The sequence below is a fragment of the Penicillium lagena genome (assembly GCF_028827675.1).
Source record: "Penicillium lagena strain IBT 129212 chromosome Unknown utg000008l_segment0_segment0, whole genome shotgun sequence".
Taxonomy (NCBI): domain Eukaryota; kingdom Fungi; phylum Ascomycota; class Eurotiomycetes; order Eurotiales; family Aspergillaceae; genus Penicillium; species Penicillium lagena.
Genome location: NW_026623229.1, coordinates 1,721,794 through 1,745,597, shown reverse-complemented (window position 1 = coordinate 1,745,597; position 23,804 = coordinate 1,721,794). Strand labels below are relative to the sequence as shown.

Below are 23,804 nucleotides of genomic sequence, written 5' to 3'. Positions count from 1 at the left end.
CCTGCCTTCATTCCTCTATCTTCTCCCCACCACAGGATGTATCGCAGCCTGCCATGGTTGCCGCATCCTAGAGTCTGATCCACCATGGATTTCATTGTAAGCGCCTCTCTTCTCTCTCTCTCCACATGCCCGCATCTAACACCACCACCAGCTCTCCCTCACGCACTTCTGCGAGGTGCATGGGCCCACCTCGATCATTTGCTCGCAGGTCCTCCCCTTCTCCTGTTCACAGTGCCACCGTGACGCGGATCTCTCTCCCGACACCTCCCCGGCCCCCCTCCCACGCCTCCCTTCGCCGCCACGATGAGACCTCCCGTTCTCCCAAGATCGAAGACTACTCTTGCTTCCTGAAAGGCCAGTCGGCCTCGCCCGAAGACCGGGCCACTCGTGCCGGCCGCGCCGATGGCGACGCTTGCGCCAGTTGCAGCCTGTCTCTTCCCGAGGGCGTGAGCAAGCAGCTGCCGCCGGGCGCTCCCGGCACCAAGAACAACACCGGCAGCCCCGTGCTGCGTTCGCGCGAGGTGGTCTACTCCTGCGGCAATAGCCACTCGGACATGGGCGACGATGTGCCCGATCCCCACACCCACTCCTCACCCCCGGATTCGCTTCGTTCTTCCTCGGTTGCATCTGATTCCTCCTGCCACACTCACCTCCTCACCTACCTTTCTCTTCGCGGTCCTCCGAATCCGGCAGACTATGCGCTTCTGCGACGCTCCTCGATTCGCACCCTGAGCTGTGAGCTCCTGCCCCGGGGCCTGTCCTCAGGCCCTCTTTGCTTTGGAGACTCCGTCGCCGGTTACACGATCGCCTACATTTTCCGCCTACCCGACCCCATGGCGCGCGGCAAGCGACGCAGCTATGCCTTGGTCGCGCTCGCTGGCAAGGATGCCGGAAGAGCATTCCGGGCTTGCCCCGTGATCTGGCGCGCCTTTGGCCGTATTGCGTCGGGAATTGTCGGCGCCGCAGAGCGCTTCCAGGAAGACGAGAAGCGTCGCGAAGAACAAAACAGCCCCGGCGACAGCCCGGTTGCTCGGCAGTACACCCCAGTTTCTTCTTTTCTGACGGGTCGTGCTATGGACCTGGCTGGTCAGCCGCGGCGACTAGGCCAGATCCGTGCGCGCAACTTGGCCGAGATAGTCGGCAACGAATACATCTTTGCTGAGATCCACGCGCAATTCGTTGCACTCTTGCAACAGCTGGGCATAATGTTCGGCGGCGTCCCTATTTCCGAGGAACGCTTTGTCTACAGTACCGTGGGCGATGAGAATACTACCACCAACACCCAAGACTCATCGGTAGTTCTGCCCCCGGACCAGTCGAAGCAACCGACTTCGGAATACAACCATGAGAATCTCGACCTTTCGAAACTCGACATTACATCCGGCCCTCAGCCGATCCCCATTGCACCACGTCGATCTGTCGTGGCCTAATTTCTTCGCCTTCCTCGTCTTCTTCCTCTTCCAGATACCCCCTCCCGCCTTTTCTTTTTCTTTGTTTTTTTTTTTGTTCCTTGTGGCTTTTCCATCGCGCGTGGCATAGCGTGAACCATCCACATCATCACATCCGAGTTCCAGGTTTTATTTTTGGTTTCGTGGCATAGACTATGGCGTCTTTTCTCAGACTCGGCATCGGAGTTCAATTAGGGTTCAGCAAGTCTTCTTCGGGTGGGATGGGATGATGGGATGGGCACTCAGGGATCTGTATTTCTATCTATGTATTATTTGGACACGTCACGCAGTATTGATTCCACAGTTTAATGGTCTATTCGTCAAGTCTTATCAGTAAATGATCTATTTGGTGTACTATAGCACGGAGAATTCTGCCGGTTCGGGTTAATCCGCCCCCCGGGCCACAATGGAAAAATCCCACCAAAACCAAGATACGAACAAAGAAGAACATCACCACCACCGACTTCCCCTTCACCTTCCTCCTCCCATCACGCAGTCAAAATGGGTGTCGCCTCCGACAAGTGTGAGACCCGCCCGGCTCACATCGATGCCATCCTCAACGGCCTTGACCGCTACAATCCCGAGACCACCACCGTGTTCCAGGACTACGTCGCGCAGCAGTGCGAGGACCGGACATTCGACTGCTACGCCAACCTGGCCCTGTTGAAGCTGTATGCCCCCTCCCCCTGTTTTTTGCATTTGGTTTTCATTTTCAATGATGAATGTTCATCTTCTTTACACGTTTCCTATTACCTGATATCCATTCTATTAAATGGGGATGTTGAGAAAACACACGAACAACCTCCTGAAACCCACCCTCGCCCAAATATTGCACATTCACCCTAAATAGAATCAAATGGCTGACATTCACTGCCCTCACAACACAAAAGCTACCAATTCAATCCCCACCTGCTCCAACCCGACACAGTGACCAACATCCTCTCCAAAGCCCTAACCGTGTTCCCCTCCCCGGCCTTCTCGCTCTGCCTCGCCCTCCTCCCACCAAGCACGCAGCCCTTCCCCTCAACCACCGAAGCCCAAGCCGCCTCGCAGACGTCCGACTTCGTGGAATCCGTTCAGAAGCTCGCCCGCCTGTCCACCCTCCTCGAGTCCGCCCAGTACGCCCAGTTCTGGGCCACCCTCAACTCGGATGACCTGTACGCGGACCTGACGGCCGACGTGGCCGGTTTCGAGGAGCTGGTCCGTATTCGCATTGCCGTCGAGGTTGGCAAGACCTTCCGGGAGATCAATGTCGAAATCCTGGAGCAGTGGCTTGATGTTCGCTCCCGAGAGGCGCTGCAGAAGTTCGTGGCGGATGTTTGTGGGTGGAAGGTTGATGGTGCTGTTGTCCATGTGCCGACTAATAAGGAAAATGAGGCTCGCAGTGAGGTTAAGAGTGAGCGTGTTGGAGTTGAAATGTTTGGGCGTGTTATTCGCCGGGGGTTTGAGCAGCCGGCTTGATTTGCTGGCTCTATGATATGAGTTTGATGAACCCACGAACGATGATGGATTGATGTCTCACACATCGAGGAGGCTCGCGGTGATTGAGTCGGGTTCTGGCGCATCGGGCGTTTTCTTTCTCTTTTGTCTGTATGCCCTGTTATACTGCAGGTGCTGCTTCTTCTATGTTCTCTTGCAGCTAGACATCTAAAAAGAAGAACTGAAGCCGTGTTCATACATTATTCCTCCGTCCAAATAAATAAATCAAATCAAGTCTCACTATTGATCGTCCGCTAAACACTCATGGTATAAATCTACTTCATCTCCTCCCATTGCACACCTGCCCACTCCTCCCTCCACCCAGTCTGCCCCGGACTCGACGGCGCGCAGTCCTGAGCACACACCCCCAGGATAATAGCTCCCCACTCCATGCCCGCATCCTCCTTCCCCAGCCCAACGCCCTCACGACCCTCCTCCAGCATACTGATAGCATGCGGCACAAGCTGCAACTCAAACACCCGCTCGCTACCACAGTACTCGCAGCGCGGCATATGCGCACCACCACCGACCGTTGTGATGCGCTCATTGCCATTGCCATCAGAGTGAGCATGCAGACAACGACCCACGGCGTCGGTATGCGAGTACAGTAGCGGCGAGCCGCGGAACTCATACCTCAGCACTTGCTCCGGGTTGTGCGCGAGGCGGGTAGAAAATTTCATGAATGCCTTGTCGAGCTCGGACTCGAATGTGTCTTTTAGTTCGGCGCCGCCGCTGCCTTCTTCGTCCATGGGTTCCATGGTCACGTTCTCGGGGATGGCGGGTGTGGATGGCCGCGAGAGGGTCTCGTATTCGGCGTCCAGGTAATAGTGTTTGTATGGTGCTGGGAAGTCGGACTGGGCCGGCCAGGGAGGGGCGGGTCCGTTGGACTCGGGAGTTGGTTTTGGGTTGTTCTGTGGTGCCGGTGGTGCAGGGGATGAAATGCGCACTTTGTCGGCGAATGTCTCAGCCAATGTACTTGCGGCGTTTGTTTTGGTCTTCTCCGTTGCGGGGGCGAGGCCAGGCGTGGGCGTCGCAAATGGATTAGCCGGAGCGTCCACGGTGCTCGATGAGAAAGGGTTCGGGTTGGAGGAGACAGTATTTGTCAAAGAAGTCGCACCAAAAAGGCTAGCTCCGAGATCTGGCTTCGGTTTCGCTTCAGCTTCTGGCGCTGGTGCTGGTGGTTCGTTTTCCTCCGCAGGTTTCTGCTGCGCCCGTTCCAAAGTCACCTTCCGCGTCGCACGAAACGCCCGAATGCTGCCAGGCTTCCGATTGCATGGTTTGCGCGGACATCCAAATATGTACAAGCGGCGTTCGTCATTCGGGAAATGGTCCGGCAAATCGCCGTGCAGCTCGAGGAGGAGCAGCATAGGCTGATTGCAGACGTTGCAGTTGGCGAAGTCGCCTGGTGGCGGGGTTGTGTTGTCGAGCCATGTCTAATTCCAGTTCAATACATATCTTGCTGGACAGGCAATACTTTTGTACAACGTACCGGATGACCGCCCAGATGGCTGATTGTGTCCTCAATCACGTCCTCCGCGGCATACCCGAGCAGCACGCCGGTCTCGGAGAAGTCACCGTCCTCCTCAATGCTGGAGTCGCTGTCGTAGGGATCCATGGTGAGTTGTTTGAAGCAGAAGAAAAAATTGGCGGTGATGAATCCGTTATCGCTTATCGGGGACACTATTCTAGATCGGGGATAGCGCGACTGCCAATGGCATCACTGGTCTTCCGCCCTGGACTTGACGTGCTTGAATTGCAACCAAGTAGTTTCCAGCATGTCTCAATACAGGCACCTCGGTGTGCTATATCTCTGGGCCGTAATTGCAGCTCTTTTCACTCTCAGCAATGCAACTGACCAGCCACCATCAAAACGTGTCGCAGTAATCGGTATGAACCTCACCCATTCATTACTGCCTGTATAGACCAACCACTAATTCACCACCCTAGGCGCGGGTGCCGGCGGTTCGTTCACAGCATACGAGCTGCGCAAGCAAGCAGACGCCGCTGGCATCTCGGTGAACATAACTGTCTTCGAGCGCAATCCCTACATCGGCGGACGCTCGACAACCGTCAATGCATTCAACGATCCAGCTCACCCCATCGAACTAGGCGCCTCGATCTTCGTACAAGTAAATGCTAACCTAGTCAACGCGTCGCGCGACCTGGGCCTGAACATGCGCAGCGCAGATTACGCACGGCCGCGCGAATCCTCCGACAGTATCGGGATCTGGGACGGCGAGTCGTTTGTCTTTGCGTTGAAGGATGCATCGAGTTGGTGGAATATCGCGAAGCTGGTCTGGCGGTATGGGCTTGCGCCGCTGAAGACGCAGAGACTGGTCAAGAAGGTTGTGGGCGCGTTTCTGCGTCTTTATGAAGAGCCGCTGTTTCCATTCGATTCACTTTCGGAGGTTGCGGAGATGGTGGGATTGCTGGATGCTACGTCTACGACGGGAGAGCACTTTCTCGGGGTGAATGGCATTTCGGAGTTGTTTGCGCGGGAAATTATCCAGGCCAGTACGCGCGTTAACTATGGGCAGAACTTGGTCTTGATTCATGGGCTGGAGTCGATGGTTTGCATGGCCACTGATGGAGCTGTTGCGGTTGAGGGGGGAAACTGGCGGATTTTTGATGGCGCGCTGAAGGCTGCCGGGGCTGCGGTGAGGGTCAACACGAGTGTGACTGCGATTCAGCGGGACGACGACAAGGGCATTGTGCAGGTCACCTCCTCCTCGTCAACCAGTGGGATGTCGCACACAGAGCAATTCGACGAAGTGGTCATCGCTGCCCCGTTCCAATATTCTGACATTTCCGTCTCGCCGTCTCTTCCACATCCTCCGGACGAGATCCCGTTCGTGAATTTATATGTGACGCTCTTCGCTTCTCCGCACCGGATATCACCACAGTTCTTTGGCCTTGACGATCCCAACGCTCAAGTCCCAGAAACTATTCTAACGACTCTGCCCAAGGGCAACAGCACTTCCGGCTTTGGCTCTGAAGGGGCCGGACCAGCCGGGTTCTGGAGTATCAGCACTCTGCGCAAAGTGACTCGATCTATCCGCCTCGAAAACGGAGGCGAAGAGCAGCAGGACCATTACGTGTATAAGATTTTCTCACCGGAACGACCAACGGCCGAATTCATAGCCCAGATACTAGGGCTGGAGCGGACTGATTTACAGGACACAATTGCCGATCTTCCCAAGACGGATATCAGCTGGTTCCATGAGAAATTCTGGAACCCCTATCCTCTCCTGTATCCCCGAGTGACTTACGAAGAGCCTCGCTTGGCTCCGCGCGTGTGGTATACCGGTGGGATTGAGAGCTTCATCTCGACTATGGAGACTAGCGCGTTGATGGGGAGGAATGTGGCGACGCTGATGTTTCAGTTGTGGCAGGTGAAGCAGACCAAGACAAATGATGCTGGCGCTAAGCAGACCTGGCAAAAGCCTGAACTTTGAAGATGTCGTGCATGTATCCTCCTGACAGTGTGGACACAGATATATCCTGAAATGAATTCAATTCTTTATATGCACATAAATCATGAACAAGCCCCCCCCCTTTTTTGTTCTATATTATAACCCCCATAAACCAAAAACCCCAAAGTCTACTCCATCTCAATCGTGCCTGGCGGCTTGCTAGTAAAATCATACGCAACACGGCAAACACCCTCCACCTCATTAACGATGCGCGTCGAGACCTTGGTCAGGAACTCGTAGCTGAAGGGGTAAGGCGTAGCAGTCATGAAATCCTTGGTGGAGATAGCGCGGAGGAGGATGATGTTGGCGTAGACGCGCTTGTCACCCATGACACCGACGGCACGCGAGGGATCCAGCGCGGCGTAGGCCTGGCCAATGTCGTCGTACAGGCCGGCTTCGCGGATCATCGAGATGAAAATGTGGTCAGCTTTGCGGGCCATGTCGACTTTTTCTTTGGTAACTTCGCCGAGGACACGGATAGCGAGGCCGGGGCCAGGGAAGGGGTGTCGGCCAACTAGCTCTGGGGAGATGCCGAGCTGGCGACCCAGCTCACGCACCTCATCCTTGAAGAGCTCGCGAAGCGGCTCGATCAGCTTCAGACCGTGGCCAGCCATCAGGCGCTCGGCGATGCCGCCCACGTTGTGGTGGGTTTTGATGGTCTGCGACGGGCCCTTGAACGAGATGCTCTCAATAACATCTGAAATTATATGTCAGTCATGTCCATCGTTAAATCAGATATTAAACTGACCCGGGTACAGCGTTCCCTGCAAGAACCACTCGACTTTGCCAGCATTCTGTGCCTCGACCTTCTTGGCCTCATCTTCAAAGACATCAATGAACTTGCCGCCAATGAACTTGCGCTTCTTCTCAGGGTCGTCAACGCCCTTCAGGCCAGCCAAAAACTCCTCTCCGGCATCAACAACAGTAAGGTTAATGCCCAGCTGCTCTTGCAAAACCTCCTTGACTTTCTCGCACTCGTTCAGACGCATGCAGCCGTTGTCGACAAGGACGGCATGGAAGCGATCACCGATGGCCTCGGTCATGAGCTTGGCAGCCACGGTAGAGTCGACACCACCGCTGACAGCGCCGAGGACCTGGCCCTCGGGACCGACGAGGTTGCGAATCCGCGTGATCTCCTGACCGATGAACTCGGCCATCGACCAGCTCTGCTTGGCACCGCAGATTCCAACGGCGAAGTTCTGGAGAAGACGGCCACCATTCGGGGTGTCTAAAAGAGTGTCAGTAAAAGTATCCTCTATTGGATCACAGGAAAACTCACGAGTAACCTCGGGGTGAAACTGGATGCCATACACAGGCTCCGTCTTGTGCGCAATGGCGGCATACTCCGAGTTCTTAGTGGTACCAATGGTGTGGAATCCCTCAGGCAGATTGCACAGCTTATCACCATGCGACATCCACACGTCCATCGCGTCCTCCAGACCTTCAAACAGCTTATCCACGTGTCCGCCGAAGCGAGTAGCCTTCAGGTCGGCATGGCCGTACTCACGAGCGGTGCCAGCAACGACGTTGTCCGCATGCAGACGGTGAGCAATCTCCTGGAGACCATAGCAGATGCCCAGAATGGGAACACCGAGATCGAAAAAGGCGGGATCGATGTGCGGGGCGTCTTTCTCGTACACGGAGTAGGGACCACCGGAGAGAATGATTCCCTTGGGGCTCCACCCCAAATCGGACAGCTTCTGCGTGCACGGAAGCATCTCGGAGTAGACATTGATCTCGCGCAGACGGCGCGTAATTAGATGAGTGCTATACACGTATTTCGAGTCAGATCTGATCAAAGAAAGAGTCATGGCGGGGCGGATGGTTGGACATACTATTGCGACCCATTGTCCAGCACCAGGATGGTGTCGAAAGTGTTGTGGGGAATAACCTCAGTGGTGGAAGCCATGGTGACTAGCTCTGCTCGAGGACAATGGCCCAGCACGACTGTTCTCAGATGGTCCAGGAAAGAAAGTTGGTTTTCTTATCGCAGGAAAAAAAATGTACGGGCGTCCACGTGACTCGGCGGGGCGTTGCTTATCGCGGATCTATAGCAGAAGATAATCAAGAATGGAAGACTTCGGAGGAGAGCTCAACGATGCTACCATCAGGACCATACATGCATACAAGGGGAGTGGTCGACTGCTGATGGCCCCTATAGTCGACTCACTAGGCCAGGGAGTACGATATATGAAAGAACTCATTGTCAAATATGGGTCTTCTCGAGCTACGACAACCATGTGGCCTTTAGCTTAGGATACACTCGGAAACAACTGACCACTGGGATCACTGCCAATCCGTCTCGCTCTCACTCCCCGGATAGGCCTTCTTCCTCAGCTTCCACAGCGATTTCTCGCGCCGCGCGGTAACTTCGCGCTGCCGGCGACTATTGCCCTCCACCACAGTCATCCAAGGCACGTTGCTAGCGCGCCGAATTCTCCCCCTCAGGAGCGCCAGTGTCTGGTTGTGCTCCTTTTGTGGGTCAATTGTTTCTGTCAGACTATTCTCATTACTTGACCGGGATACGGATTGTTGGTAGCGCCTCTCTGCGGCCCGGGCGGCATGGTATTCTTCGCTGATGGCCCAGTTGGGATTATCCAGCTGTCCGCGGACAAGCACGATATTCTTGCCTTGTTCCATTGACTCGCAAAGCTGCGAAGGTGGGATAGGGGTGGAGAGTTCGATCTTGTGCGATTCGGTATCGATCGAACGGATCAGGGCGAGGCCGAGGCAGTGGCTTGTTTTGGGATCTAGTGGTGTGCAGCTCCCTGATCCGGTGAGTAGGTGTGGGAGATCCTCCCGCGGTGTCCGCACAATGCTGTCGGCTAGAGATGAATCCCCGTGGGTTTGGTCCAGGTCCATTTCTTCGCCCGTCACGGCGTGAGGTGATTCTACTGCCACCACGCCCACAATAGATCCTTCGAGGACTTCTCGCAGCAGATCGGGATGGATCTGAGATCCGAGAACCATAATACCCAATACACCTTGCCGGTCTCCGGCGTAGTCCACGACAATTGGTCTTGTCCGGGAGATAGGCGTGTTCGACCACACCGGGTTGCTTAGACCAGTCGGACAGGACATGTGGAAATAGGACTGGATCTGCATTGACCGTAACTGAGCGCTGGATCGGCTCACAAAGTCGGTCGGCTGAGATGGCAAGATCGTCATGGGCACTCGGGCTTCACGGGCGGCCAGGCCGAGAGGATCCACGACTTCGGATGGGCCTTTCTCGCTCATATAGACCACATCAGACAGACCCAAACACCGGACCAGCCAGGTCGCCACCTCCAGTCCCTGTCCGAAGATCCACCCGGGGTAGTTGATGATCAATGGACATTGGGGGTATCTCGCCAGTAATGAGCGATAATGGTCCATGAGATCCATCGCAGCCAGGGCATAGTGATCAGGATCTTCCTTGGGGGACGTTGCACCAATCAGATGTGCGCGTACCATTTGACCATCCTCGGAGTCATCTAGTGATGGATGTGTGAATGGTGGCCCAAAGAATGGAGAGCGTAGGTGGGCAAGATAGACCTGGCCCATGGGAGCGAACTCTGGCTGTCCCGGGTCAAGGTCCAGAAAAGCGACGCCATCGGTATTTGTGTACCCATTTTCTGTCTCGGGGGCCGGGCTGAGAAGATGATTCAACAAATAGCGGCTAAATGTCGATTTGCCTGACGCTTTGGGGCCGCAGATTAGAACTCGGAGACGCCCCTGACGTTGTGAAAGAGCTTTCATCGAGGTACTCCATTTCTTCTCGAGATGCAGAGGCCGTAGATGTCTTTTCACTGAGTCATCGGCTGACGTGTATAGCTTTCCAGCAGTCAGTCTCGGCATCCAAAGCAATATTGACAAAAGCACTTACCACTGAAAAAGTTCGGCGCGAGTCTTTGAAGGCCGCTTTTAGGGAAAGCTTGTCAGCGGCGGTATTGTTGCCATTCCAGACCTTTTGGTACAGAGGAGAGAGATCCCGAAGGCGAGCAATGCCGCTATGGCAAGACTTGATCTCAACCTCTGCCTCTCCATCAACACCCGAAACGCATTTGATCACCGGTAGAGAATGAGTTGACGGCGCATAAACCCTATGTAAACGCGAAGAAGGGTGTAATTTGGCGCCCATCAAGCTGACAACACCCCGTTTGACCCAGAGGTCATACTGTCCCAGCAAGGCAAGATTCATCTTCTCTTTAATGCGGACGCAAAGGGTGTGGTCGTCGCTGTAGACGATATTGCCCTTGTTCAAACGGCCTCTCGACAATGGAAAGTTCTGCAGCTCGGCGGGGGTATCTGCAGGCGATTCGTAGCCATCAGGCTCACCAGCAGTAGACGGGACATCGTCCTCAGCAATTGCCGTAGTGCCGTCCTCCTCCGGCTCTTCATCCTCGTTTTCGTCGACAACGTGCGCAGGAGGCTGTACTGCTGGTTTCTGAGACCGCGTGCCTCGTGACGGTCCGTCCGAGATCTTCACTGGCGCTTCGGGTTTGCTTGCCGACCTTGTCTGCGTAGTTCGATCTGCTGCGGTCGTCTCTTGTACTTCAAGAGAGCGGCGTGGCTTTTTCGACGGCGGCTCCCCGCCGACCTGGGGTTCTGGTGTCTTCGACGCTGTCACATTCTGCGCCTGTTGTTGCCGAGCTCTGCGCGCCGCGATGGCGCTGAGGGGGGCTGCCGAAAGCATTGGTGTGAGCTGCGGCTGCTGGATTGAATATTAAACAAGAAACGTACCAGCTTGTTGCTTCTCAGCCTTGCGTTTCATGGCGACATGGCAAGTGCAAGTGTAAGTACGTGCAAGTGCGCAGATAAACGATAAGCAGAAAAAAAGCGGAGTGGCCCGTGCGCCCAAAAAAAGGCGGACCGAGTTCACGTCCAACTTCACCACCACTGCTGTATTCCCTGTCGTGTCTCTGAAAAACAAGACTTGACCGGCGACAATTGTCTTATATCATGAGCGCCTCATCCTCGTCTGAGAGCGACAGCAGCTCCAGCCGCTCCAGCTCTCCGGAGCCAGCCAACCAGCAGAAGCAAGCTGTGAAGGCCACCAAGACGGAGTCCACAAACGAAGATGAATCCAGTTCATCGGGATCAGATAGCTCCAGCGACGAGGAGTCAGACAATGGCGGAGCCGTAACCAAATCAAGCGCCCAGCCAGAGACAGAGCCAGCCAACAGGTAAGGATCTTCTGTTCTTTATCTCTGCAGCAATCACTAATTCCTCTCTCTCTCTCTCTCCTCAAGAGTCACAATCTCCGTAGCCCAGCCCTACAAACCACCCACAGGCTTCAAACTAGCGAAGAAACAGCCCCCTCCATCCTCAAAAACATCCTCCCTCCTCTCCAACCTAACCGGCAAACAAGTCTTCCACATCACGGCTCCGTCCTCGCTGCCGCTATCGAAAATAAAAGAAGTCTCCATGGCCATGATCATGAAGGGCGAACCCCTTCTCACACACGAGGGCGTGAACTACGGCATCCCCGCCGAGTCTCTGCTGTCCGAGACCAACGACCCGGAAGGAAAAGCGCTACTTATCTACGACCAAAGCACACAGTCCTACCGCAGTGCTGCGGCACATGTGCCAACATATCACATCCAGGAACTGGTCGGGTCCCTGGGGACGGACAAGGCGACTGATAGGGCAGTTGAGGCCTTGCGCGATGAGAAGAAGCCGCGGAAACGGCAGCCGAAGGGTCTCAAGATGCGGTTTCGACCTATTGGCAGTTTGAGTGGGCCGCCGGAGACGATTGGGGACAGCTCAGAGTCTGAGGCGGAGGAGGAGCCGACATTCAAGGTGCCGTTGGGTGGAGAGCGCGAGGAGCAGCGGAAGAGGAAACATGCTCACGAGGGGGATGCGGCGCCGCGGAAGAAGTCGAAGAAGCATGAGAGGGATGACGAGGGAGGAAAGACGTCGAAGAAGTCACATAAGGATAAAGAGGAGAAGAAGCGGAAAAAGGCTGCCAAGGCATGATGAATTGGCGTTTTTGGTCATTTCTGTATGGTTTCTGTTGTGTCTACAGCTCTAGATCAAATGCAATGTATATCTTCTCGTGAAAAGTACTTGAATTCGCCAGTCCTAGCTCGATTGCGCCTGCTGAGATATAGAAAGACAGACATAGACGACGTGGGCAAGGGCATATAAGCTCCCAAACCATTACAACCCGATCATTAGGAAAGGACATTGAGAGCAGACATTCCCTCTGTAGCCCCTTCACCTTCTCTTTTATCCACGCTAAGACTTATGCCTGAGATTGGCATGGAAGTTCTCATGCACGCTGACGAGCTGTACCCGCTTGCCGTCAGGACCAAGCACGCCACCCTTCTCGCCATCATCGGACGAGCTGCGTTCGGCAACCTCCCACTCCGTACCAGCGGCAACCTCGAGGTTCTTGCCACGGGTCTCCCTGACGAAGAACCAGCAGAAGACTGTGGCTACGATGTCGAAGCCCATGAAGATCAGGAAGGTGTTAGCGCCGACGTTGGTGATCATGTAGGGGCTTGCGAATGAGAAGCAGAATGATGAGGCCCAGTGGGCGAGCATGCTGAGTGCCAGGCCCAGCGCGCGGATCCGGGTCGGGAAGATCTCGGGCACGTAGGCCCAGGGCATTGGACCCCAGGAGCAGTTGTAGATCTGTAGGATAGAAACGTTAGGAAGACGGGTTATGCATGGAAAAAACAGAAACGACTCACCATAATGTCGAGGTAGATCATCGCGACAGTCGCCCGCCCGGCGTTGGTGACTTGTCCATTCACATTAGTTGAGGTATTGTCGACAATCAGCGCCGTGATCAGCATGCAAGCAGACATGAGAGCAGCACCACTGACGAGCGTGACTCGGCGACCGAAGCGCTCCGACAGGACCCAGATAAAGAAGGAGCAGGCAATGACCTTGACGGCACCAAACAGACCGGTCAGTAGCAGGCTCTGCTGGCTTGAGCCGCCGGCCACCAACTTGAAGTATTGCGGGGCAAACACCGCCAGAGCGCTGCTTCCTGTGGCATTCTGGAAGATGAACAGCAGAGGCCCGACCATGAAACGCAGGCGGTTAGCCGGCTCCAGCAATTCCTTGATCGAGAAGCCTTCGCGCTCAGCGCGCTCGGCCTGCAGACCCAGCTGGGTCTCGGTGAACTCCTCGCGTGTCTTCGGGCCATCATCGCCACGGATCCAGGTGATGGACTTCCAGGCATCGTCGGTCCGATTTTGCGTCAGGAGCCACCGGATCGATTCGGGCAGGGTGAAGGAGCCGATCAGCAGGGCGCCGGCAGACACCAGTTGCAACCCGACGGGGATCTGCCACTCGCGCGAGGTGGCAGCGATTGAGAGGTTCGCGGCAACACCCTGTTTTAGCTGGTCAGTATTTTCATGCCAAAAAGAAAGAAGTATCCCACTCACGTAGTTAATCCAGTACGCCAGGAAAACACCCCAGGCGTAGAGCCACTGGTAGAATGAACCACAGCGACCCCGGATTTCCTTGGGGGTCATCTCCGCCGAGTACATGGGGATCACGACACTCTGGGCGCCCATGCCGAGACCGGCGACGACACGGCCGACATACCAGGCGGGCAACGAGCGGGTGTTGATGACCTGGATAATCACGCCGACACAGAAGATGGCTGTGGCGCCAATGATGGTCCATTTGCGGCCAAACTTGTTGGTAATCGGGTAGACACACAGCGCGGCCACGAACGACCCCAGCTGCTCCAACCCCACCGTCAGGGAGGAGACCTTGGACACATGGGCGGCGGAGTAGCGGAAGTCGGCCTGAAAGGACTTGTACGTCAGGATCCCACCAGCAATACCCGAGTCATAGCCCGACAGAAATGACGAGATGAAGACAATGGCGGCCAGATGATAGGCGCGCAGGGTGCCTTTCCGGGTGTTGAGCTCGGGGATTTGAAACAGCCCCATGATGAAGACCGCAAGAGGAGAAAAAGTCGGTTGCAGTCGCTGGATGCAAAGCCAAGGCGGCTGCGGGCATATATGTATCGAGATCGCCTCGCACCATGACAGGGGTCGTCTCGCGTGCTGTTGGACGTAAGGCGCGAGCGTTCAAAGGTCCGAGCACGCCTTCACGCGGCTGGATGGTGCCAGCTAGTTAATGAGGGTGCCGACCATGGTATTGGACAGGTTCCCACGGCTAGCGAGCTGGTCTGACAGGATCGAGAACGCGCGGTCCTTTGATTCGTGCATTTCGAGAGGGGATGGTGCTGCGCTCAGACGGGGGAGCACACGGGGCCAGACCGTGGACGTGGTGAGGCCGGCAATACGACACAGACAAAGAAAGCATGTCGGCTATCGGCTCCAGGAGGGAGATCCCAGAGCACGCAATTTAAATCTATCATTAGAAGGCATTCGGATTATTATCGCGAATGAATAATGAATATGAAGTGGTCAGTCAATTCACTCACTCACTCACTCACTCCCTCCCTCTGGGCCCACAAGGTGAACGGGTGTCAGGAGCACACGCTCTCCCAGATGCTGACCTCAGCAGGTCACATGACCCGCCAACGGCCTCGCATCACATGCGCGGGACCAGCTGATCCTCTGTCTTTTGCGACTAAATATTCATGGGTGGTACTTTTTGTCCTAGTTTGACTCGGCATCAGTGACACGAACTACACCCAGCAATCCTCATGGCGCCAGGGTGGCACTTCTGGCGTTTCGGGGTGTGACATCTCGCTATCGATCGATTGCGTCCGAGCTTCAATGCTTATCGGCGCCCCCCAACCCACCCGCAGCACCCAGCCATCATCATCCGGTGGAATCACTCGTGGAATGACTGACATGCTCGTCATCTGAAGCTCGTGGTGGTTCTAGGGGTTGACGGCGACACCTGACTGACCTGAGCCCATCCTGGTTCGTCATCGCCCTATCAGTCCCGGCCTGTCACCTGCTCGGGGCTTCTCCACAAGCAACCTTGATCGGCATCCCCGTCCCTATCCTATCCTCCTCGCCACCATCCGTGAAGATGAGACCGCTGCTGGACGATGCCAAACGCCGGGTAGACCGACGACTCAGTGCGAGCATGAAGTCCGCCTCCGCTAACCGCGGGGTCGCCGATCGACTTCCGGAACGCTTCAAGGATGGCGACGATGCCCAGGTCGATTTCACCGCTCCGCCACGGAGCATGAGCTCGCGAGATGGGAATGTCCATTATATGCAGCAGTCGCTCTTCTCCATGATTGCGGCAGTCGGATCCCGGGCGGATTTTCATGCGCGGTTCGACGAGTCGAGCGATAGTGATGGAGAAGCTGAGGAACATCCACCGAAAGAGTCGCCGGCCGACCCAGTCTCACCGGAGCGGATACCAGAAGACTCAAAACTGCCGACCGACATCGAAGGGAGAGGACGCCGCCACCGGAGGACCATATCGGATAACAGGCTTCTGCGGAAACAGCCCAAGCTGGGCTCGGAGAACAGAGCAAATGAATCTTCAACACAAAGCGGGTCGTCCGTCGTGATTTCTCCAAGGCGCGCCCGCAGTATGACACCTCGAGCAGCTCCGGTTCTCAGCCGCATGGTCGAAGCCCAGACTCGATTTGACACGACTTCTTCCACGACGACAAGTCCAACTCGTTCCAGCAAGCCTCCCCAAGACCGTCCACCATCCTCCTCGTCAGCACTGTCCACAAGACTAATGCAGATGTTCGGGTTTGACACCCCCGAGAAAGTGCTGGTCGAATACCCTTGCTCGCTATTGCAAAGCATGCTCCTCCAGGGCTACATGTACGTTACCGAGGGACATATCTGTTTCTACGCCTACCTTCCGAAGAAGTCCAACGTCGCTATCAAGTCGGGCTACCTCTCGAAGCGCGGCCGCAAGAACCCGAAATATAATCGCTACTGGTTTGCCCTCAAGGGCGATGTGCTTTCTTATTACGCCGATCCTTCCAACCTTTATTTTCCCAGTGGCCATGTCGATCTCCGATACGGCATCTCCGCCTCCCTCGCAGACCCAAAGGGTAAAAGTGGCGACGTGAAGGACTTTCAGGTCACTACCGATCAACGGACCTATCTTTTTCGAGCGGACAGTCCCATGAGTGCAAAGGAATGGGTGAAAGCTCTGCAGAAAGTTATCTTCCGAACGCATAACGAAGGGGATAGTGTCAAGATCTCATTTCCCATCGCCAACGTGATAGATTTGGAGGAGAGTCCGATGGCCGACTTTGCCGAAACCTTCAAGATTCGGGTTGTCGATAGTGGCGAGACATATGCAATCGACGAGGTATCTCTTTTGCGGTGTCTTTTTGGCACCATATGCTAATCATTTTTCAGTACTTTTTCTCATTCTTCAACTACGGGCAAGATGCTTTCAACTATATTAAGAACTTGGTCAATGATTCTACGAAGAGCGTGCGGGAAGAATCATCGGAGCATCCAGATGCAAGTGCGCGAAAGAGGCTGTCTATAAGTAGTGGGCGATTGGCTGGTCAAAAGCAACATGACTTGCCACGGAGACGTAGCGCAAGTACCGGACAAGAGGAACTTGGGTCTCCGAAGCAGCAGGATTCGTCAGATTCTTTCGTTGCAGCGTGTGCTGAGCCGTCACCAATTTTTCAGTCGATGACGGATACCAATGAGTCTGCGAGCCAAATCTTGAACCGCAGCGATGTTTTTCAATCGCCTACCATGCGCAGCTTGCGGAGGCGTTCTTCTGATGCAGGCGATGCTCTTGTACGACGCTCGGATGAGACAGCTCGTTCCGCGTCCGCACTCGCCAGGTCGACTCCACTGGAGAGAACCGTGGAGAACATCTATCCTGCACCCGCCGATGCTGCTCAACCCGTATCACGTACAGGGCCTCCTTTGAACGACATTGTCAAAGCTGGAGCATATCCACTTCAGCGAGCTGCTGGATTCGCCGAATATCTGAAAAGTCGATCAAAACAGATGAGCAGTCTGTTGGCAACCGAGTCCATGGGCTATTTCGAAAAGGTTTCTGGCATGTGGACCGGCGGTCAGCAGCACTATGGGGAGACCGAAGGAGTGCTAGCCGAAGATCTCAATGTTGATCCCGAGGACAAAGACGGTGGCTTCAACTACGGTGACCGGTTTCGAGCACATTTTGCGCTTCCATCAACCGAACGGCTGCAGGCCACTTATTTTGCGTACCTGCACCGGGTGCTCCCGCTGTATGGCAAGATCTACATTAGTCAGAGGAAGTTATGTTTCCGCAGTCTGATCCCCGGCACTCGGACCAAGATGATCCTCCCATTCAAGGATATCGAGAATGTCGAAAAGGAAAAAGGCTTCCGGTTTGGCTACCACGGTCTTGTTGTCATCATCCGTGGCCACGAGGAGCTCTTCTTCGAGTTCAATGCGGCAGATGCTCGGGACGACTGTGCGGTCACATTGCACCAGAACCTCGAGTCCATTAAGTTCATGGTGGAATCTGGCATGCTGGCGGAAGCGGAGCGAGAAGAAGCCGAGGCAGCCCAAGCTGAGCATCGTATGCTGCAAGAGGCGAGGCTTGATGGTCCTGAGGAGCCTGACAACCGTCCCACGCCCGCAGAGGACTCCTCGGAGATTCATCCCTTCTTTGACGATCCGCGTGCTTCGATTATCAACTTCAAACCCGCAGAGTCGCTGAGGATTACATGTCTGACCATCGGCTCCCGAGGCGACGTGCAGCCGTATATTGCCCTGTGCAAGGGCCTTCTCGCCGAAGGCCATCGGCCCAAGATTGCAACGCACGCCGAGTTTGAGCCCTGGGTCCGGCGACATGGCATCGAATTTGCCCCTGTGGAGGGTGATCCTGCCGAACTCATGCGTATTTGCGTGGAAAACGGCATGTTCACCTACTCCTTCCTGAAGGAAGCATCGCTGAAGTTTAGAGGGTGGATCGATGACCTCTTGTCGTCTGCCTGGACAAGTTGTCAAGACAGCGATCTTCTCATCGAGTCGCCGAGCGCAATGGCAGGGATCCATATCGCGGAGGCACTTCGAATACCTTATTTTCGCGGCTTTACCATGCCCTGGACCAGAACCCGAGCGTATCCTCATGCGTTCGCGGTGCCCGAGCACCGAATGGGCGGCGCATACAACTATATCACGTATGTCATGTTTGACAACATTTTCTGGAAGGCTATTGCAGGTCAAGTCAACCGGTGGCGCAATACCGAGCTGGGGTTGAAGGCTACCAGTCTAGATAAAATGCAGCAGAACAAGATTCCTTTCTTGTATAATTACTCGCCTTCTGTTGTGCCGCCGCCCCTCGACTACCCAGACTGGATCCGGATTACGGGGTATTGGTTCCTGAACGAGGGCTCCACCTGGACGCCACCAACGGAGCTATCAGACTTCATCACGCGTGCTCGGGCCGACGGCAAGAAGATTGTGTATATTGGGTTTGGGTCGATCGTGGTATCAGATCCCTCCGCATTGACACGCACAGTCATCGAGTCAGTCCAGAAGGCAGACGTCCGCTGCATCCTCTCCAAAGGATGGTCAGACCGTCTTGGCGACCCATCCAGCGCAAAGCCCGAGATCTCCTTGCCGCCAGAGATATACCAGATCCAAGCTGCGCCTCACGACTGGCTCTTCTCTCAGATCGACGCGGCCGCCCACCACGGCGGTGCCGGAACGACGGGTGCAAGTCTGCGCGCGGGACTTCCGACTATCATCAAGCCGTTCTTTGGCGACCAGTTCTTTTGCGGATCCCGGGTCGAGGACCTGGGCGTGGGCATCTGCATGAAGAAGCTAAACGTCAGCATCTTCTCCAGGGCGCTCTGGGAGGCTACGCATAGCGAGCGGATGATTGTCAAGGCCCGGAATTTGGGGATCCAGATTCGCAATGTAAGTCCCGCTTTTTTTGATTGAGATATAATTTACTAACTCCTGATATAGGAAGACGGGGTTTCCGTCGCAATCCAAGCTCTCTACCGCGACCTCGAATACGCAAGGACTCTCGCCCGCCAACGCTCCATCGCCTCGTCTACTCCCTTCTCCCCGACCCCGTCAGCCAAGGTCTCCCCAGATGAGGCAGACGACGACCTGGACGATATCGAGGAGTGGACGTTCGTCGGCGACGAGACAGACATCGACATCTCCAAACGCATGCGCGAGCGCGCAGCCTCCGACGCGGAGAAGTTGGGGTCCTCTTAATTATTCTCGTACTGGTTCTTTTCATGCGTGTGCTATTATGATCGCTGCTTACTTATTTATCATGTCTGACGACCTACCTACTTACCTACGACTCTCACGCATCTCATTTTTTGTCTGTTCTCTCGTCATGAGTACCTAATGTTGATGATTGATTGATTGCGCTTGACTACTGCTGGCGCCACGGAGGAAGAAGGGCCGATTGATTTGGTTTATTTGCCAACTGCATTCATTTCCTTTTATAGACCAGCTACAATGAATTCGATTTTTATTTTTTGGTCACAAAATATCAACCTATCCGGCCTGCGGCTTCTCCTCTTTCCCATCCCCCTTATCCTTGCGCCGCTGCACCACATCCCAGTTATACACGCGCGCCGTCGCAACTTCAAGCGTCTAGCCATAAGCATCAGGGTCAGCACCAGCACCAGCACCAATTCAAAAGGGGTTATGGAGAAAACCACCCCCCTCCTGATAGAGAAGATGGTAGAAGAGAAGAAAGGACTCACGGTAATCTGCTCCCTCAAAAACTCCAGATCCTCATCACAATTCGCCAGGCTCTGTTCTGCAGCAGTCAATTTCTCCTGCAGCATGCTCTCCGCCTCGGACAGCGGGTATGCGAGCATGACGTTTGCACCGAGCCAGAGGTAGACTTCATTTGTGTCGGCGGGGGAGATGGTCGCGCGAGCGTAGAGCGTGTCGTTGAGTTCGAAGTTTGTGTCGAGGGGGCCGGGAGCGGATGTCTATACACGCCATTGTCAGTCAATGGTCGACGGATAAAGAGGGAGAAGAGAATGTGTATGGGCAGAGGGAGGGGAAGGGCAAACAAACCTCCTTCCGCAACTTCAAAAACCGCACCATCTCCAACGTCTTCTTGATATCCGGCAATTTCTCTCGTAGCCCCTGGGCCCGCCGCTGCGTGTTCACTTCCATAAACTGGTACTTGGAGATCATCTCCTGGAACGAGCGCAGCGTGGGCTCGACCTCTGCGCGCGAAGCGACGTAGTCGCTCACATTGTCCACGAAGGGGGCGACGGGGATCCCGCGCGGGTTGGTTTGTGTTGTTACCGTGCTGGACAGGGGGTGTCAGTTACCTTTACAACAGCGATACGGGGCGTAGGTACCTTGCGTCGGCCATGGTGGTGGAGGAGGGTTTTTGGGTCGGCGGGAGCGAAAAGATGAGGAATGACGACGTGGGGCAAAAGAAGTCGGAGAAGTCGGAGGATAGATAGCTCGACACTATTATTACTCCACTGCTTTCTTTCCTTCTTTCTTTCTTCCCTCACCACCTAATCACCATCACCACGCCAATGGTCTACCTCGTAACAACGGACCGCATCCTCGCTGCCCTGGAGGCTGTCCCGGCCTCCCAGCGCGCCGAACTAGATCTGCCTGCTTCCCTTACTCGCCACGGTCCCATGGCGCACGAGCAGCTCCTACGCCTGGCGAAACACCTCCAATCCGAAGCTGCAGACACGACTACGCACACCCTACCGGGCCCAACAGCGTTGAGCTCCCTCTTGCGCGGGACAAAGGTCTATGTTCCTCCGCCGCCCAAGAAACCCGAACCAGTTCGTCCCGACATATTTCCCTTCCCACTCTCCCGTCTTCTGCGCGGAACAGCTCCAGCCAAACAGACAGCTGCTGACTACCTACCTACCTAACTTTTACTAACTCACCCCGTTTCCAAATAGAGCCCCGAATACCTCGCCTCCAAAAAACGCCTCCTCGCCCTGCAAGACGAAGCAGCCTACCAGCGCCTCCTGCACCCAACCGGCAACCAAACCCCCGAAGACCCCTACACCTACACGCACCCCTCCGCCATTTCCCAAAACGAAGCCGCACCTCTCTTGGAAGAAGACACCCTGACCCCCTCGCTGGTCGTCAATATCTTTCTCTCCGTGCTGATAACGGGGTTCAGTGTGTACTGGGCTCTATCGAAGTTCGCGAGCGCGGACGTTCTTGCTACGGTGTTCGCGTCATGGATGGGGTTGCAGAGTGAACAGCATCAACAACAATCCTCAGAGTTAAAGTTGCAACGATACGGTGCGTCAGAGCCAGTGCGCGTGCTGGTATCGATATTCGCGGCGTTGGCGGTTGCGGTTGCGGAGGCGTTCTTGTATGCTGCTTATTTGGGGAAGATCCAGAGGGCTAGAGCCCGGGAGAGGGGGATGAAGGAGAGAAAGGTGTTTGTTGGGGCTGTGGGTGCTGATGCTGATACGGACAACAATGATGTCAATCGCGGTGGTGGTGGTGGTGGTGGTGGTGAGGTGAGTCCGAGCTGTAAGAAGGAAGAGGTGGAGATTTGGGGACGAGGCGAGAATGGGGGTGTGAGGCGGAGGGTGAGGGAGAAGTGGCAGAGAGATAAGGAGAAAGAGATAGAAAAAGAGGAGAAGGGGGATCTATGATCATAATCCACGGTATAATTTAGAAAAATACCTTACTTGTTGTATACAAAGAGAGGATAGTAGGTAGAAAGTGCTGTATTCTATACTAAGCTACAGCGCGCTGTCATTAATCTAACGGGTATGCTATGCAAGCTGTCGGTCATTAGTTTTTGGGTCGCTCGTCGAGAAAACAGGATGTCCAGAGCGTGTTGTGCTGATGGTGTGCGTGGTGAGGGTGAGAAATGAGATGCGATGGGCATGTAGGAGCCACTGCCGGAGGTGGTCAATTGTCCCACAGGAGAAGGAGGAAGGGAAAAAAGTGGAAGGGAAAAAAGGCTTTCAAACCCGTTTCTCGAGAAGCAGCTTGCCAGCCGGAGTCTTGCTTGCAAAGCCCTGATCGTGACTAAAGATGCGCTCCCCACGCAGCCATGTCTCGCGAACCATGCCGCGTAGCGTGCGGCCCTGGTAGGGCGAGCATTTATTGCGGAAGAGCATTGTGCTAGGCTCAACGACCCACTCGGCGGCGTCGTCGAAGACGCAGATATCGGCGTCGAAGCCGACTCTCAGATCGCCCTTGTGGTTCTGCAAGCCGACCTGGGCGGCAGTGTTGGCGCAGCAGAGCTTGACGATGTCCTGCAGGGCGTTCCTGGTGTTCTCGTCATCGGGAGCAGAGCTCAGATTCTTGCGCCGGCTGACCTCGCTCCAGAGAATGGGCAGGCCCAGGCCCACGGAGGAGATGCCACCCCAGGCCGAGAAGAAGTTGCCGTTTTCTTCGGTGGAGACGGAGGTTGATGCGCCATTGCAGTGTAGGCCACCCGGGACGTGGGAGGGGAGGAGCTTGAGGTCCGGGGTGCAGGGCGAGTGATCGGATACGACGGTTTGAATGACCCCGTCGCCGGCGTGCTTCTCCAACTCGGTCCAAAGACCGTCTTGGTTTAGCTTGGACCGGATGGGCGGGCAGCACTTGTGCCGAGTGTCGCCGTCGCGGACTTCCTCGGCGGCTAGCGAGAGGTAGTGAAAGCAGGTCTCGGCGGTGACTTTGACGCCGCGGGCTCGCGCTTCCCGAAGGATGGGGATGGCTTCCATGGCCGAGAGATGCACGATGTGCAGCTGCAGGTCTGGGGCGATATGGGCCAGTGTGAGGATCTGTTCGATAGCGCACGTCTCAAAGGAGGATGGCCGCGAGGCCAGGAAAGTGGAGTAGGCTTCCAGGGGGCCGGTGGGTGCCGCTGGCGGCTCAGACTTGTGGTCCACGACGCTGACGCCGGCTGTTGTAGGAGGGACCATCTCGGCGTGGAACATGAGCGTCGTGGGCTCGTCTGCCAGTTCCACCATGGCCTTTTCGATATCCGCTGCGGTCACAGCGGGGAATTCATCCACCTGGTATTAGAGTTAGTATCTGAGGCTTAAGACAATATGTGAGAATACCTACACCACTATCAATCAGAAAACCCTTGAAACCGCGCACGCCCTCTTGGACGAGGGCCTTGAGGTCACCGGAATTGCCCGGGATGATGCCGCCATAGAAGCCGACATCAACCCAGCACTTGCTCTGGGCAGCCTGGATCTTTTCTTTCAGCGCAGCCACCGTGGTGGTGGGTGGGATGGCATTGAGGGGCATGTCAATCACAGTGGTGACGCCGCCAAAGGCAGCGGCCTGAGTGCCGGTGTAGAAACCCTCCCATTCCGTGCGGCCGGGCTCGTTCAGGTGGACATGGGCGTCCACCAGACCCGGCAGCAGGACATGGGGTGAATAGTCGGTGTACGGAGTGCCCGAGGGGAACTCCGTTGCTGGGATGATGGAGTCGAAGACGGCGGTGATCTTGCCGGTAGCGCGGGAGATCACGATGGTCGCGGATGTCAAACGGCCGGAGATGACAGCTCGTGACGAAGCCACCACGGCAATCGAGGGCATGTTAGCAGTCGCCATGG

General features: G+C 55.5%; 12 protein-coding genes across 12 annotated transcripts; 6 read left to right on the top strand and 6 right to left on the bottom strand.

The window, feature by feature from the left end:
• Positions 1-125: 125 nt before the first annotated feature.
• Positions 126-1,430, top strand: N7510_011305 (folliculin domain-containing protein; the record flags this gene model as incomplete). The annotated part of the gene is made up of 1 exon (XM_056983230.1): positions 126-1,430. One exon carries the CDS (start codon positions 126-128, stop codon positions 1,428-1,430), a length of 1,305 nt encoding a protein of 434 aa, XP_056828724.1.
• A 519-nt stretch (positions 1,431-1,949) lies between these two features.
• Positions 1,950-2,909, top strand: N7510_011304 (CSN8/PSMD8/EIF3K family protein; the record flags this gene model as incomplete). The annotated part of the gene is made up of 2 exons (XM_056983229.1): positions 1,950-2,119; positions 2,339-2,909. 2 exons carry the CDS (start codon positions 1,950-1,952, stop codon positions 2,907-2,909), a joined length of 741 nt encoding a protein of 246 aa, XP_056828723.1.
• Positions 2,910-3,202: 293 nt separating this feature from the next.
• N7510_011303 (small subunit rRNA maturation protein TSR4) lies at positions 3,203-4,542 on the bottom strand (the record flags this gene model as incomplete). The annotated part of the gene is made up of 2 exons (XM_056983228.1): positions 3,203-4,360; positions 4,417-4,542. The coding sequence occupies 2 exons, from the start codon at positions 4,540-4,542 to the stop codon at positions 3,203-3,205; spliced, it is 1,284 nt and encodes a 427-aa protein (XP_056828722.1).
• Positions 4,543-4,702: 160 nt separating this feature from the next.
• N7510_011302 (putative prenylcysteine lyase) lies at positions 4,703-6,382 on the top strand (the record flags this gene model as incomplete). The annotated part of the gene is made up of 2 exons (XM_056983227.1): positions 4,703-4,814; positions 4,875-6,382. 2 exons carry the CDS (start codon positions 4,703-4,705, stop codon positions 6,380-6,382), a joined length of 1,620 nt encoding a protein of 539 aa, XP_056828721.1.
• A 146-nt stretch (positions 6,383-6,528) lies between these two features.
• gua1 (GMP synthase (glutamine-hydrolyzing)) lies at positions 6,529-8,309 on the bottom strand (the record flags this gene model as incomplete). The annotated part of the gene is made up of 4 exons (XM_056983226.1): positions 6,529-7,097; positions 7,149-7,628; positions 7,680-8,167; positions 8,236-8,309. The coding sequence occupies 4 exons, from the start codon at positions 8,307-8,309 to the stop codon at positions 6,529-6,531; spliced, it is 1,611 nt and encodes a 536-aa protein (XP_056828720.1).
• A 377-nt stretch (positions 8,310-8,686) lies between these two features.
• On the bottom strand, positions 8,687-11,153 carry grc3 (uncharacterized protein; the record flags this gene model as incomplete). The annotated part of the gene is made up of 3 exons (XM_056983225.1): positions 8,687-10,213; positions 10,266-11,062; positions 11,123-11,153. The coding sequence occupies 3 exons, from the start codon at positions 11,151-11,153 to the stop codon at positions 8,687-8,689; spliced, it is 2,355 nt and encodes a 784-aa protein (XP_056828719.1).
• Positions 11,154-11,341: 188 nt separating this feature from the next.
• Positions 11,342-12,358, top strand: N7510_011299 (DNA-directed RNA polymerase I subunit RPA34; the record flags this gene model as incomplete). Its single annotated transcript, XM_056983224.1, has 2 exons — positions 11,342-11,565; positions 11,632-12,358. 2 exons carry the CDS (start codon positions 11,342-11,344, stop codon positions 12,356-12,358), a joined length of 951 nt encoding a protein of 316 aa, XP_056828718.1.
• A 261-nt stretch (positions 12,359-12,619) lies between these two features.
• N7510_011298 (sugar porter family MFS transporter) lies at positions 12,620-14,295 on the bottom strand (the record flags this gene model as incomplete). The annotated part of the gene is made up of 3 exons (XM_056983223.1): positions 12,620-13,018; positions 13,078-13,725; positions 13,780-14,295. 3 exons carry the CDS (start codon positions 14,293-14,295, stop codon positions 12,620-12,622), a joined length of 1,563 nt encoding a protein of 520 aa, XP_056828717.1.
• A 1,060-nt stretch (positions 14,296-15,355) lies between these two features.
• atg26 (uncharacterized protein) lies at positions 15,356-19,491 on the top strand (the record flags this gene model as incomplete). The annotated part of the gene is made up of 3 exons (XM_056983222.1): positions 15,356-16,612; positions 16,663-19,182; positions 19,234-19,491. The coding sequence occupies 3 exons, from the start codon at positions 15,356-15,358 to the stop codon at positions 19,489-19,491; spliced, it is 4,035 nt and encodes a 1,344-aa protein (XP_056828716.1).
• Positions 19,492-19,782: 291 nt separating this feature from the next.
• N7510_011296 (tubulin-binding prefolding complex subunit PAC10) lies at positions 19,783-20,623 on the bottom strand (the record flags this gene model as incomplete). The annotated part of the gene is made up of 4 exons (XM_056983221.1): positions 19,783-19,881; positions 19,995-20,228; positions 20,317-20,557; positions 20,610-20,623. 4 exons carry the CDS (start codon positions 20,621-20,623, stop codon positions 19,783-19,785), a joined length of 588 nt encoding a protein of 195 aa, XP_056828715.1.
• Positions 20,624-20,795: 172 nt separating this feature from the next.
• On the top strand, positions 20,796-21,893 carry N7510_011295 (TMEM199/VMA12 family protein; the record flags this gene model as incomplete). The annotated part of the gene is made up of 2 exons (XM_056983220.1): positions 20,796-21,056; positions 21,180-21,893. The coding sequence occupies 2 exons, from the start codon at positions 20,796-20,798 to the stop codon at positions 21,891-21,893; spliced, it is 975 nt and encodes a 324-aa protein (XP_056828714.1).
• A 318-nt stretch (positions 21,894-22,211) lies between these two features.
• N7510_011294 (allantoinase alX) lies at positions 22,212-23,802 on the bottom strand (the record flags this gene model as incomplete). Its single annotated transcript, XM_056983219.1, has 2 exons — positions 22,212-23,252; positions 23,305-23,802. The coding sequence occupies 2 exons, from the start codon at positions 23,800-23,802 to the stop codon at positions 22,212-22,214; spliced, it is 1,539 nt and encodes a 512-aa protein (XP_056828713.1).
• Between the last annotated feature and the right edge of the window lie 2 nt (positions 23,803-23,804).